Source organism: Alosa pseudoharengus, unplaced genomic scaffold, assembly GCF_046254945.1.
Source record: "Alosa pseudoharengus isolate Yale_2024_CS ecotype anadromous, Long Island Sound unplaced genomic scaffold, YU_APseudo_1.1 YU_APseudo_1.1_scf_19, whole genome shotgun sequence".
Classification (NCBI taxonomy): domain Eukaryota; kingdom Metazoa; phylum Chordata; class Actinopteri; order Clupeiformes; family Clupeidae; genus Alosa; species Alosa pseudoharengus.
In genome coordinates this window covers 21,820,575-21,835,006 of record NW_027468657.1, presented here as the reverse complement: position 1 = coordinate 21,835,006, position 14,432 = coordinate 21,820,575, and the positions used below count along the sequence as shown (strand labels likewise).

Genomic DNA, 14,432 nt, shown 5'->3' with positions numbered 1-14,432 from the left:
CTACGACCACCCCTGCCCCACCTCCCACTCCATCAGTTTAAATCTGTTTTTCCTTTATAGTACAGATCCAAAACCTCATAACCCTACTCACAATGTATTTCACAATGTCTCCATGTCAGGTCACATCCTTAAGGTATATGCTTTCAGAAATTGTATTGTATAGGTGGTTGAATCAGTTTTCCCTTAATGGTACAAGCCCAGAGATATTTGCCAGACATTTGTATGGGAAGCATAGCAGTGAGGAGGGTGGGACATGTCTCATGTGATGTTGGATCACATCTTGAGGGAATATACTTTCAGAAAAGATGGTTTAGGTAGTTGAATCAGTTTTCCCTTGATGGTACAATGGCTCAATGCATACTTGACAAGACAACTTGACTGTGAGTCTTTATTGAACCTACTGTAAGTAAAAATGATCTACGTTACGTTACCAAATCTTCAGTAGTAGCGCGTTATACTATTTTTTACCCGAAAAAGTAGTTACGTTACTGTTACACACAACACTGGTGTTGAGGTACAGTTTCCGATGGCAACAAAGAAGCTCCTTTCTTGTAGATATGATTTTAGCCAGTTGATAACTGTAAATCCAACCCAGTTACCACCAATGCAATGCTACCACTTTTTTCTGGTATACATTAGGAAAAAATACTATGAGATAGAGATTTTATATGAGAGAGTTTACCAAATTTAGTGACCTTGAGCATTTGCCTGAACCTAAAGATGGAGGTAAGTAGGCTTCTATCTCCAAATTCAGATCAATCTCAGCCTAAACTAGATGTACCGTATAGCGGTGAAAAATATGATCGCCGTTCAGTCCTGCGTCCATTGGTGCCTGTGTGTGTATTTATGTGCATGTGAGTGTATGTGTGTGTGTTTATGTGCATATGTGTGTGTGGCGCGTCGGGATGCTGTTTGCCCTGCCGGGACTTATTTTCCGATAAAGACCGGCATTCTACATTATCCCTAACTTAATACCATTATTACAGCCAGAGCCTAGCTAGAGAGCCATCTGTCTATAGCTCTGATAGTGTTCTAGCCTGGTAGTGGTATGTGTGGCATGTACTGTAGCAGGAAGGCATGAAATTATTTTTGTGTAGCAAAACAATATTTATTCATGATCACAGAGATGATAAAACATGCTGATGACAGTACTTTCCTGAAAACCCTTTGTAAATTCTGTCTTTATGTGTCACTTTGTACTACACTAAACCAATGAAAATAATAGATGATTGGGAACAAAGCAAATGGTTTCACATCACAACTGTAACTTTCTAACTGGCACAATCTTCCCAGCCATAAAATACAAACCCTTTTGAGAGACTGGTGGAATAAGAAGCCTGGACATGTGATGTCATCTGCTGCTTCAGATACACCATTGATGGATGCAGGAAAGCATTGTACACAGACTGAGAAATCTTAGCAGATCCTAGTGCTGCCTACAAGAAAGTGGTCATCTTTACCCAATTAATTTAAGTTCATAATGCAGCTGACTATATGTTGTATTAAACTCCAGAAGAACAAATAACACAAGTATGTTTATTCAAGGTGACTCAAGGCAATTAAGGCAATCATGTGAATTTGATAAGGTATGCATTAGACATTGAGGCAAATAGCAGTACATTGAACTATCATCAGAAGACATATGCGTACATTGTACTTGGGCACTAAAGTTTAATGTCTAAACTGTGTCACATTCCAAGTGTGCTGGTCAATGATACATTACAAAGTACTTAATAGGGGTAAGTCAGGTAAGTCTTTTCAGTTTTTTCAATGGGCTTTGGATCCTGGCCATACTCCTCCTCACCAGCCTTCCCCAAAAGTTAACTGAATCTACCCACCAGAATGTTAAAATTCACCATAAAGACACAACCCATGTCCAAAATTGTATTTTAGTGCAGCCAATGCTGTCAAATGCACACCCTCACAATTATATTTTAGGATTTAGGATTGCAATGCTTTTAGAAAAGGATCATAGGAGTAAATTCCTCAGAATGACCTAAACTATAACTGAGTTACAATCTGTCATACTTGTAAGTTTTGCCAGGGCACAGCTACAATTAGATTATTTGAACATGGTTGTCATTAGCTCATCCAGATAAAAACAAAAGTGCAGACAATTAAAATAAAAAAAGAAACTTTATTCACAAAAAAATGTGCTTGGATCACCCATTTAGTAGCAATGTCATTAGTCAATCACATAATACTGTAATAATAAACAAATCCTTTGATCATGGTGAAAAGAGGATAAAGATAAAAAGCACTTGACTGCTCACATAACTACATACAGTAAGCTTATGACTGACTGAGTCGAGCAGTCGGCAGAATATTCCCAATGTAACAGATTGTGGAATACACGCTCCCCCAAACAAACCTCTACAACATTAGTGTCTAGTACAGCAGTTGAGTAATATATCTATCTAATTTACGCTCCAAAATATACTAATATAATTTTCAAATCTAATCCAATTCAATTGTCCTCAGTTATTTAAAAAACATAACTACTCTACAATGTCTAAAATTTAGATATTTAAGTTTCTGATACAATACACACAGTTCCACAAGATCTGTATTCTTACATTCTCAAAGAAGCAGTCGTATCCTTTGGGAGAGGCAGCTTTGAGAGCCTCCTCCAGTGATGAGACGGTCTTGTAGTTAAAGGCCTCGTCAAAGCCCAGCTCTTTCAGGTAGGTCACCTTGGCATCACTGCCAGCAGACCCCACCACCTTGCAGCCTTTCATCTTAGCAAGCTGCCCGACCACTGAACCAACCGCTCCTGCTGCAGCGTTCACAAGGAGAGTTTCACCTGCCTTGACTTGGAGAACTTCCTCTAATCCATAAAGAGCAGTCAATCTATGGAGTGCACAGAGGGAAATACATTCAGACCACATTTTTTCATATGAAAGGGACATTTTGTAAAAAGCAAATTTGAAATGTTATTTTGGCCCAGCACCAGATGCCCAAACTCCTGTGAATCAAGCGAGTATTCTGTGGACACTTTACCCTGGCATTCCAATGGCTCCTAAGGCCAGAGAAAGAGGAACGTCTTGTGGCCAGTCATAGCAATAATGAACTAGAATTGCTGTTCCGAGGAACTGCAAGAGTGGGTTTGATCAGGGGCATGGAACTCGGCCTCATCCAAGGATTCCAACAGTACCTCATTTATGAAAATCGGACATACGGGTCAAAAGTTACATGCAAACACCTTCATATAACATCTGCTTTACCTACTCCTAGCTCATTCTTGACACTTGAGGTTAATGACGCTACAAAGACTCTCTGCTCTACACTGGCATCTTGTCTGAATGCAGCATGTCCTCTTTCCTCAAGACCTACTCGTTCTAAACCTCGCCATCCATGGCTGACGAACAGTATAGTCTCAGTACGAAAGGAACTTAGAGCTGCTGAGAGGAAATGGCGTAAATCCAAAGATGGAAATGATCTTAGTAACTACCAGTCTTTGCTGTCATCCTTTTCATCCACTGTTACACTTGCAAAAAAGGCATTCTATCAAAGCAAGATTGAGAGCGCCACTGACAGTAGACAACTTTTTTCTACTTTCAAATCTCTCCTCAATCCTCCACCACCACCATCAACTACTTCACTGTCAGCAAATGACTTTGCAACATTTTTCACTGAAAAAGTTGCTAAAATAAGTGCTCAGTTTGATGCTCCTATAAGGAGGGCTTTGCCTTGTGTTAGTATGACCCCATCATTTGACTCTTTCTCTCCTCTTGATGAGGAAGCAGTCTCTCAATTGCTTCAGCGATGTCGTCCAACAACATGCCCATTAGATCCTGTCCCGTCCACTCTTCTACAGTCTATCTCACCCGCTGTTCTACCAGCAGTCACACATGTATTTAATGCTTCTCTCAGTTCTGGAATAGTTCCTTATTCTTTTAAACAGGCTAGGGTTACACCTCTGCTAAAGAAAAGTACACTTAATCCAACTGAGGTGAAGAACTACAGACCTGTCTCCCTTCTTCCTTTCTTGTCAAAGGTTTTGGAGAAAGTGGTCTTCAAGCAAGTTTGTGACTTTCTTCATCAGAATAATCTACTAGACCCTATGCAGTCTGGTTTCAAGAGTGGTCATTCTACTGAAACTGCTCTTCTGTCTGTGACTGAAGCATTGAGAGTAGCTAAGTCCTCTGCTCAGTCATCAGTATTAATTCTACTAGATTTATCTGCAGCCTTTGATACTGTTAACCATGACATTCTCCTATCTATACTATCTGAACTGGGAATTTCTGGAAAAGCTCTTGACTGGTTTGAATCTTACCTTAAAGGGCGTTCTTTCAACGTGTCTTGGCAGGGACAGGTATCTAAGTCTCATGCCCTCACCACAGGTGTGCCTCAGGGATCAGTATTAGGACCCTTGCTTTTCTCTATTTACACCACTTCCTTAGGTGATACCATTCGCTCCCATGGATTTGACTATCACTGTTATGCAGACGACACTCAACTTTACCTGTCTTTCCCACCTGATGACTCTAGTGTTTCCCACCGGATTTCTGCATGCCTTAAGGATATTTCAGCCTGGATGAAAGATCGGCACCTTCAGCTTAATCTCTCAAAAACAGAGTTTTTGGTGTTTCCAGCTAAAACAGCTATTCCCCAACAGATTAACATCCAGCTTGACTCAACTTCACTGACCCCAACTAGATCGGCACGAAACTTGGGCGTTGTAATTGATGACCGACTTAACTTCTCTGAGCATATAGCTTCTATTGCAAAATCATGCCGGTTTATGCTTTACAACATTAGGAAGATCAGACCTTATCTGACACAAGATTCCACACAACTTCTTGTTCAGACCATGGTCATCTCTAAGCTGGACTATTGTAATTCACTATTAGCTGGCTTACCCGCTTGTGTAACAAGATCATTACAGCTGATTCAAAATGCTGGAGCACGCCTGGTCTTCAATCAGCCAAAGAGGACACATGTAACTCCTCTCCTAGTTACTCTCCATTGGCTCCCTATAGTAGCCAGAATTAAATTTAAATCTCTCACTTTGGCCTATAGGACACTAACTAGATCTGCTCCTAGTTATTTTAATTCAATAATCAAGCCTTACATCCCCAACCGCCCACTGCGGTCTTCTGGTGAGCGTATGTTGTGTCGACCAGTCATAAAAACTGGGTCTAATTCCAGACTCTTTTCTTCAGTGGTTCCATGTTGGTGGAATGAACTGCCCAGTGCTCTCCGTTCCTGTGGTAGTTTTGGGTCGTTTAAGAGGGGTCTAAAGACATTCCTATTCAACATATACTTAGTTGTTTAAGCGCTTATGTGTTATGGTTTATATAATGTTGTTTTATTTTAATTGGGCTGTTAATTAATTTGACATTATTGTTTATTATTGATATTCTCCTTAATGTAGTCTTAGCATGTTATTGTTTTTATATTATTGATTGAATTGACATTATTGTTTTATTATTGCCTTTCCCCTTTTTTACATTGCTTTTTTTATTAGGCTATTGATTGAATTGATATTATTGTGTACTACAACTATTCTCCTTACTATATTTGACCTAGATTTTAATCTGTTCCCTGTTCATTTTTAAATATTATTATGTTGTTTTGTATTTATATGTCGCTTTGGACAAAGGCGTCTGCTAAATCCATAACCATAACCATAACCATAACCATATACACAGACAGCCCAGCCCAGCCCATTAGAACTCTGCCAGATGGCTCAGAACTCTGCCAGGTGCAAGCTTAAACAATTAGAGCTGTGATGTCACAATCGGAATTAGAATCCTTGAACATTCCGCCATTCATTTCAATGGGGCCAAAAAACGCCGAAAAACATGAATACCGCGAAAACGACAAGGGCCAGCGACACGAAAGCAACAAGCAAGTTACACCGGTTCGGGCCTGAATTTTTGGAATTCGAACCGCGTCGATAGCTCAAACGGTCTAGGAGCAGTAGTTCGGCCAAAAAGTGGGTGAAAAAGAAGATATAGGGCCCTATATGTGACATTCTAAAGTGCATCGTCACTCGTCAAAAGTCTATTCAAATTTAGTAGGATGTCCAGTTCACATTGGGAGGGGTTTCGTTCTCAAAAGTGGAGCGACATGGCGTAACAAGGTGTTCCTAGATCTTTTAATCAGTCATATGGGTGTGTTTGGGGCGTAACATCATTTTAAACCAATGAGAATGACATCTGTCATTCCTTTTAACGGCGCAATGCGCGATATGTCAAATAAATGCATCGGTATTTTGGCATTCAACGGCGCATTTGAAGGAGGCTGCTTGCGAGACCGTATGGAATAGTCATTCTTAAACCATGCTTTACTAAAACCTAGCATAGCCTTCACGCATTTGCACTCGTCTATTATTTGAACTCATTGGCAAAGTGAAACTAACTTCACCAAGGAGTCAGTCAACGACAAGACAGTTATATGCAGTTACTTTCACTACTGACTGACAATGGGTTACCATCGAAAACATAGGCTGGAAAAAGCAACACTTACCCTAATGTTGCTCAAATGACTGAATAAAACAACATTTATCCTGCAGAGGAGTTGCTTATATCTCGTGACAGTGCGTCTTCAGCTGTGCTCCATACGTGTCTCTCGCCTCTCCCCTAATCACTTTTAACCGTCATTACCAATTTGCAAATGATGGTGAATAACTACTCATCATGAGATGTACAGTATTTCGTAATATCTTTATTCTAATTATGTTTCCCATTGTAATCGTGCAATTTGTAATGCTTTGCATGGACGTGCGCTGGTGTGCGTGAATGATAGAAGGATGGTGCGTGCACCTGCCAATATGACTGTTGACATGCGCTCTTAAAATAGCATATGAACAACTCGCCATTGACTTCTGACCAGGTTTAGGTGGTGTATGATAGCGATTTTTAGACAATGCGCCAGGTCCCTCCCTAGGTTGTTAATTGCCACACCCCTGGGCGCAATGCTTAAAAAATAAATGTGCAAAATAACGAATTCAACTTCGCGCCGGTGAATAACGAACTTTACGCCATGCGCTGGTGACCCAAAATATAGCCCATTATAAGTAAACTTAAGAAGAACAATTGGTCTTGCTGGATCAAACCCACTAATAACTCATGGACACATACAGTACATTTTATATTTTGCAAAAGGCATCGGAAATCCAGAGATTTTAGGCCAAATTTCTTGTTGGTATACGATTTTTTATTTTTTTTTACATACCTCATGTAGGGATCCACACTGAGGAACAATGCCTCCAGGAGCACCACTGAAAGACACAATTCATTCACAATATATTATCCACAAAGCCTGAAGACAAAATCATGAGAAAATGTCTGTGAACAAACAAAAACTGTCTTTCAAGCTACAGTATGTAGCATGTAGCATTGAGGTTGTTTACAGTATGTACAACCAACCAAACACAATAAATATCTTAATAATTAAGATGGGACTGCAAAACATATAAAATACATACAACCATATGATTTGGGGTTGTAACAGTATTCACAAATCGGTCACATATCGGGAAATAAGAACCACTGTTTATCTTGGTGTGGTCTGTCATCTGTTGTACAGTTGTGCCTACTACACCTGTTCTTGAACTTGAAAATTGTACTTTTACTTGTGTACATTATTTTGTACTTTACTTGTAATTTCATAGGTGAAACTTTGTGAGGGCTAGGTTGTCTGTACATACCAGTATCCTGGTTTGCTTTTCATTTGAGTGTTCTGTCATTTGTGAAATGCATATCTAAATATAATATGGACTTAAAAAAGCACTTCAGCTGTACAAAGTCCTTAAAGACAGTAATCTACATGTAAAAAGCTCATTGATTTAGTTGGGTGTAGGCCTATGTCGTTGCTCATTTCTGGCTGGAGAATGTTTTAGTTACTTCAATAGCTTGTCACTCACTAGCAAGAAGAGGAATATTAATTGAAGGGATATGAATTTAAACAATGCCTATGCTTTAAGCAAGATGTATTCTAATGATTTGTGTGTGATTCTGTTTCAGGAAGGGAGTTCATGCAAGTTTTCAAGCTCATCCCAGGACGTTCTTCAGAAACATTGTAGGCTTCACCACTGTCACGGTACACATTGGCCTTGCATTTACACAGATTGCGTATGTGTATTTAAAACGTTTGGTGCATTGCGGTCACACCTCTCAAGATCACACACATTCACTGTAAATTCACCAAATTCAACATTTTAATGTGAATTGTGTGACTTTAAACAGATTTGCAGCAAAAAGACTTTTTGGAACCATCTAGACAGACTATCACCCTCTAGAACAATACAAAGTTGGTGGGAAAGTGATGGTGACCACAAGGACATTCATCCTCAACTAAGCCATCAAAAATGGTATGTTGATGAGTCACTGTTATTTAAATTTGAACGTGCTTCTGTTGCAGTTGTGTTGATAACTTCAACATTTACCCCCCTTCTTTACAGACTTTGTTACTTCGAGTAGTTATCTCTCCAAAAGAAGCCCGTCGAATCCTGCTCACAGAGGTACCAGCATCTGTTGACCAGCTCATCAATGTACTTAAAGACATGTGAATGTATTGGTAGCTTAGGCTGGCATGACTATACCACATTAAGCCCTGACATGGATATTATAATTAAAGACTGTTTTGTTGTTTGTGTCCAGATATCTGAAGAATTTTATCGAATCACCAGCAGAGACCTCCGGGCAACTTGGAATGCATCCCTCGACAAGTATGTGCCTCGCTTGATAAAACTGTACCGAGCCAGGAAGGCAGCTTTTGGTCCAGATATGGAGATGTTGCTGAATAAACTTGAAGAGGTGGGTAGAGTGCCCCAAACTAAACTATATGCAAATACAAAAATGACCTTAAAGCGATGGTTCGGAGTAATTTCACCCTAGGGTCCTTTGCACCATGACCCTGAGCCAAACACCATCCCAGTTTTCCCTTGGTCGAACCCTGGTCGAGTAGCGCTGTCAGAAACTCGACCAGGGTTCGACCAAGGGAAAACAGGTTCTGGGAGGGTGTTTTGCTCGGGGTCATTGTGCAAATGACCCTAGAGTGAAATTACTCCGAACCATCGCTTTAAATCATCAAAATCAATCAAACATTGACATTTGATGTTTATAGACAGAGATTCTTGATTTGAGTTATCTTGCTGCATTACAATGTGGGACAGCAGCACTGAGAGGCCTGCCCATTTTTGTTCGTGACGATGCATCAGAGTTCTATCTGAAGTTTGTGGTAAGTAAGTCCAGAGCAATTTGGTGTGATTGTTAGATTTGCAGTGCCTCTTTCATATCTCCCCAAATACTGGATACTTATTGGCTGGTATTCTTGTGCCTAAATGTGACTGTACACAATTAAATAAGCGTATGTGCTGGTTAATGGGTGACAGCAATTGTTACAGGGTGTCTATCGCTAAAAAATGTTGCTGTGTCTGTTTTTTTCCCCCTCAGAACACAGACCCTGAGGAATCTGTGGTTGAAGGAGTGCCCGTTGCGATACTTACCGTCTATGAAGATGATGATACTGCCGCATCAGCAACAGTGACTGACATTGCTATCATCTTGGAAGGGGCAGTAATACTACACAGCCTACCAGACCTCACAGCTGCCTTCGCTTGCCTGTTTGGCCTTTTGTATGCAATGGACATAAACTATCCAGAGCAGATGAGGTACACCTTCGAGGCTATCCAGAATATCTTTTTCGAGCTTGGTTCAAGATGCTCACAGCGCACACGATCCTTGAAAGAGAAGCTGTTGCTATGAAGCCTGTGTATAATTGACACTCACATGGACATAAACACGCATGGACACACACACAGCTCTCTGTCATAACTCCTCCATGAACAAGCACACATACACACAGCTCTTCTCTGCCAACTACTACATGGACAGGCCTGTACACACACATTGTTCTCCAACAGCTACTCCAAGAACAAGCATGCATGTGCACACAGAGAGGAAAAAGCAGTTCTCAAGAAGCTCAGTTCACAGGGCGCCAAGCTCCTCTGCTCACTTTTAGCAATTAAGATAATTGTTCATTGTGGTTTTATTTTTATAATGTATGTGGTTTATATTGTTGTTTTATGTTTTGTGTCTTGATACAATAGCCACATTTACATGACCCCTCTTGCCTAATTGCCTAATTTCCTGATTAGAGTATCAGAAAGGTATAGCCTACACCACCTCTTGGATCCAAAGAATCTGATTTGGTGATGCACTTACATCTAGTTATCAATCAGATTATAAATGAAAGAAGGTCATGTAAATGGATATTGTTAAGCAGCTTGTGAGGTCCCATTACCAATGTTAACACACACCTGCTACTCTGCTCGCCAGCACACATAGCTAGTACATACACGCTGTTCTCTACCATCACCACACACACACACACACACACGGAATAGCAGTTCTGAAGAAGCTCAGTTCACAGGGCGCCAAGCTCTTCTGTGCTCTCCCTATAGCAGTTCAACATTGTGATTTTATACAGTAGCCTCGTTGCACACATCATTGTTCCTGCTGGAACCACTATTGCCCAGACTGCTATTTACCACAGTGCGCACACACACACACACACACACATGCAGGTTTCCAACTCCTGAATAAGCAAACAAACACACACACACACACATGTGGAGAAAGTGCAGTTCAAGAGGCTCAGTTCTCAGGGCACTTTGCTCAATATTATGATGTTGATCATGGTTTTATATATATTGATACAATGTTTGACATTAAGCAATAAAAGTTTTGTATTAACATATTGTTTTGTGTGTTGAATGATGGGGAGTGGTGAAGATGATTGGTAGAACTGAAAAAAAATTGTTTATAGAACTCAATCTACAGATAACACTAAAAAATCTGAGTTGGTAGAACTCAAAACTTAAAGGTGAAACTGAAAAACCTGTGTTGGTAGAACTCAAAATGTATGTGTAAAACTCAAAAACCTAAGTTAGTAGAACTCAAAATGTCTATGTAACACTCCAAAAACTTAAGTTAGCAGAACTCAAAAATCTTTGTAAACTCAACCACGGTGAATTTAAGTAAGGAAAACTCAAAAAACCAAATGCATCACGTTGCCTAGATAATTTAAGTTCTGTCAACCTTTATTTTTTTTACAGTGTAGAAAGCCTGGGCTTTTGCATCATTGGCAGCCTGAAAGCAATCATTGGGCAGTATATCTACAGCATGTTGCACAGTTATTTGCTACAGCAGTCCTGAAGGGTTAATCCAAAACATTGGCTCTAGAATGAGCCTATCACATTCGACAGTTCTACCATCTCCCACAGACTGATCATTCAGTTGGTTGCAATACAGTAACCTTACCACTAGATGACACTGTAGGTTTGATATCAACATTACAAATGTGTGTTGTTTGGGATGGGTTGGCCTATAAACCTTTATGTAAAATACCCATAAAAGGAGAGGCAACCATAACACTGTCTTGTTTGGATGTGATATGCTTAGAAGCCTATTCCAGATATCAGAGGAGCACTTACCTCCATCTTGGAGTTCAGGCAATTCCTCAAGTCGAAGCTCGAAGTCGCCAAGTTTGGGGAACCCCTCAAAGTGCTGATGAAGAATCCAGGTCTTTGTCTGTAGGCCAACCATTTTTCCAGGCATACCTTTTTTCCGGGACACAGTAAAAGCAAGTTTTGTCAGAGCATCACTATGTTATTATTATAGTATATTAGCCTGCTTTGACATGTAACGAGGGAAGATGGCGAATACTTTGCTGCAGGAGACACACATAATAATATTAATATAATATATATGAATAATAATAATAATAAGTATTATTATTATTAATAATAATAAAAATGAGTTTATTTAGATATTCTTATCATTTGTTTTCATATAATCCCTTACAAAAAATAACTATATACGATTTATATAGGCCTAGTAATTCTATGGTAGTGTATGATACTTCTATGTATGATGTTTTGTAATAGGCTACCTCAAAAATATCTTTACCCTCTGTAGTGTTCCTATTAGTAGTCTTATAGTAGCCCACTTAGTATATCCCAAAATACTATGCGATTCCTATGATATCTACAGTATTCCTATAAATTACTAAAATATGTTTTATCCCACAATACTATAAGATTCCTATATTTTCGTAAGGGATACGCTGCAGTAATTCTCACCTGTAGCGTGGTCTATAGAAATGCTCAAGTGCTGCAAAAGTTTTGCTCCGCGGGAAAATATGAACTAGAGGCGTTACAACTATATTTATAATGCGCTCAGCGCGGGTTTTTTGGGGGGAAGCTGACAAGGGGTTTGGATTTTCACCAGTAGCCTAAATATTGAATAATTATCTTGCATTGACGTAGTAGCCCACATTTTTAGACACACCTCTCTACAACAATAGTAAAATATAATGTATATATTCCTCCTTAAGAGTTCACTACAGACGTGTAGTATAAAAACGAAACCAAAGCCTATACAGTTCGGGTAGGCTTTGAATGTCATCCTATACCCTATGGCCATTCAAGGTGAATGTCCATATTATTCTTAAACACAGTTTGTCAATGTGATGATCAACTACTTGAACGTTACATTTTAGAACACCTGACTGTTATCTTCAGGATCAACAGTCAAAACTACCAGGAACTGGCAAGCTGGCAGTCTTGGGTGGCATTCAAAGCCATTCGGCTATGTTATTATTATCTGGATTATCTCATATCCTACATGGGAATGTCATATATGAATATGCTATACCTCAATTAACAATAACACAGGTCTATCCTATAGCATATTTATTTGTGATGCAATCAGGACCGTTTCAAGGAATTTGGGGGCCCCAAGCAAAATGGACATGGAGGCCCCCCCCCCGCACGCAAAGCCTACAGGAACCACCGCATAGCCATACAGTTTAAGTTCACCCACAGTTTATATAAATACAACATTTTGACAGTGCAATACTGCAGTTGCATAATACTGTGCATTAGTTTTGAACATTTGCAAAAACACCACCGTACCATAAAATCCAATATAAATGTAAAAAAAGTGCACAATAACTAAATCCAACATACTTAAACACAAACACACACACACACATTAACATTTTTCAGTTCTCACAAAGTGAGAAAATAAAACACTGCCATCTTATGCAGAAAAAGGATGCATTGTTCAAACTATAAAGAGTGCAGGTTGTATAGCAATTTGAAAATCCAACATAAATACAAGTACACACACACACACACACACACACACACACACACACACACAAGATTAACCTTTCAGGCCATCTTCATCAGTGGAGGTATCCTTAGGAGGGCTGAGAAATTTAAGCAAAGCACCTTGAGGGAGAAAGAAAAGATATGTTAGCATTTCCATATTTTGATATTTAGAAGGGATGCAGCTGCTTTCACAACTACCAATGCTTACTGTAAAAACATCCCAAGCTAATGTTATACATTGACCTAGGCCTACTTGTAGCTTAACATAGCATTTACACATTCTGCTGCTTGAGAATTAGACAGACGCACCTGATGCTTTAAAGACAGTAAACAGCTGGCGTGCATGAATACTACTAGACATGAATGTTCCAGTCTGCTTTGATGCACAACATTTATCGTGTGGTTTTCCTAACCCTCATGTGGTAAATAGATTATCACGGTCGAATAGTTAGTATAGCAGAGAAGCTATGCCACTTTCATCAAAACCTATTACAAAGCTATAGCAATGTTATGTCATTAAATACGATAAACAGTGATTCTGGAACAGATCTGCGTCTTCCTTATCCTGTTAATAAACATATTACAGTATGTAACCATATTCCGTCCGTTCGGGAAAAAAAGTTGCGCTAACTTCTAGTTTGTTACAAGCAGCATGGGCCGTCAGGCAGGTAGTTAACATAAACATTTTTTGCTAGGCTAGCCTTCCTGCTGCGACATTACACCATTTGTACAAGACAAGTAGAGCTATTTTATCCAGTGTAATTTATCACTTACCACTATCTTGTTTTTTCTTGTCATCCTCTTCCTTTCTCTTCTGGCTTCCGGACGCATAACTCCGCTTCATCATGACTGCCTGTTTTATATTTTCGCGGCAGCAGCAGAGACCACAAACCTGGCTGGCTGGCTGCTGTCAGCGACTACTGAGAGGGGCCCCCTTGAGGGGGATCCCGGTATTGCCGGTAACAGTGTCGTTGCACTTTACTGCATTGACTATCAAAGGGGCGCTCACAGTTTGTCGTTGCATTTTATTTTTAACCAGTCGTTGTCTTGGGGCCCCTGGCCAGCTCGGGGCCCCAAGCAATTGCTTGGTTTGCTTGCCTTCTAGCGACGGGCCTGGGGTTAACATGACCCCTGGAGGCAAACATACGGAAAAAATTGGTCATCCTAGGCCCTACGGTTCTCAAGATATTCACAGAAAACTGTGTCTGCCCTACCCTCCTTTCGGGGGGTCCAGTCCAGCGGGGGGGCTACAGATCAAAACGAAAAACGATGGTTCCATGCTATCCAAGCTTTCTTTTAAAAT

At 40.0% G+C, this 14,432-nt stretch overlaps 1 protein-coding gene across 1 annotated transcript; it reads right to left on the bottom strand.

Moving 5' to 3' along the window:
- Window positions 1-2,117: 2,117 nt before the first annotated feature.
- LOC143132886 (prostaglandin reductase 1-like) lies at window positions 2,118-13,988 on the bottom strand. The gene is made up of 6 exons (XM_076292713.1): window positions 13,904-13,988; window positions 13,187-13,249; window positions 11,447-11,572; window positions 7,179-7,228; window positions 3,001-3,104; window positions 2,118-2,850 (listed from the first exon to the last, which is right to left on the bottom strand). The coding sequence occupies exons 1-6, from the start codon at window positions 13,974-13,976 to the stop codon at window positions 2,520-2,522; spliced, it is 747 nt and encodes a 248-aa protein (XP_076148828.1). The 5' UTR covers window positions 13,977-13,988; the 3' UTR covers window positions 2,118-2,519.
- Window positions 13,989-14,432: the final 444 nt, after the last annotated feature.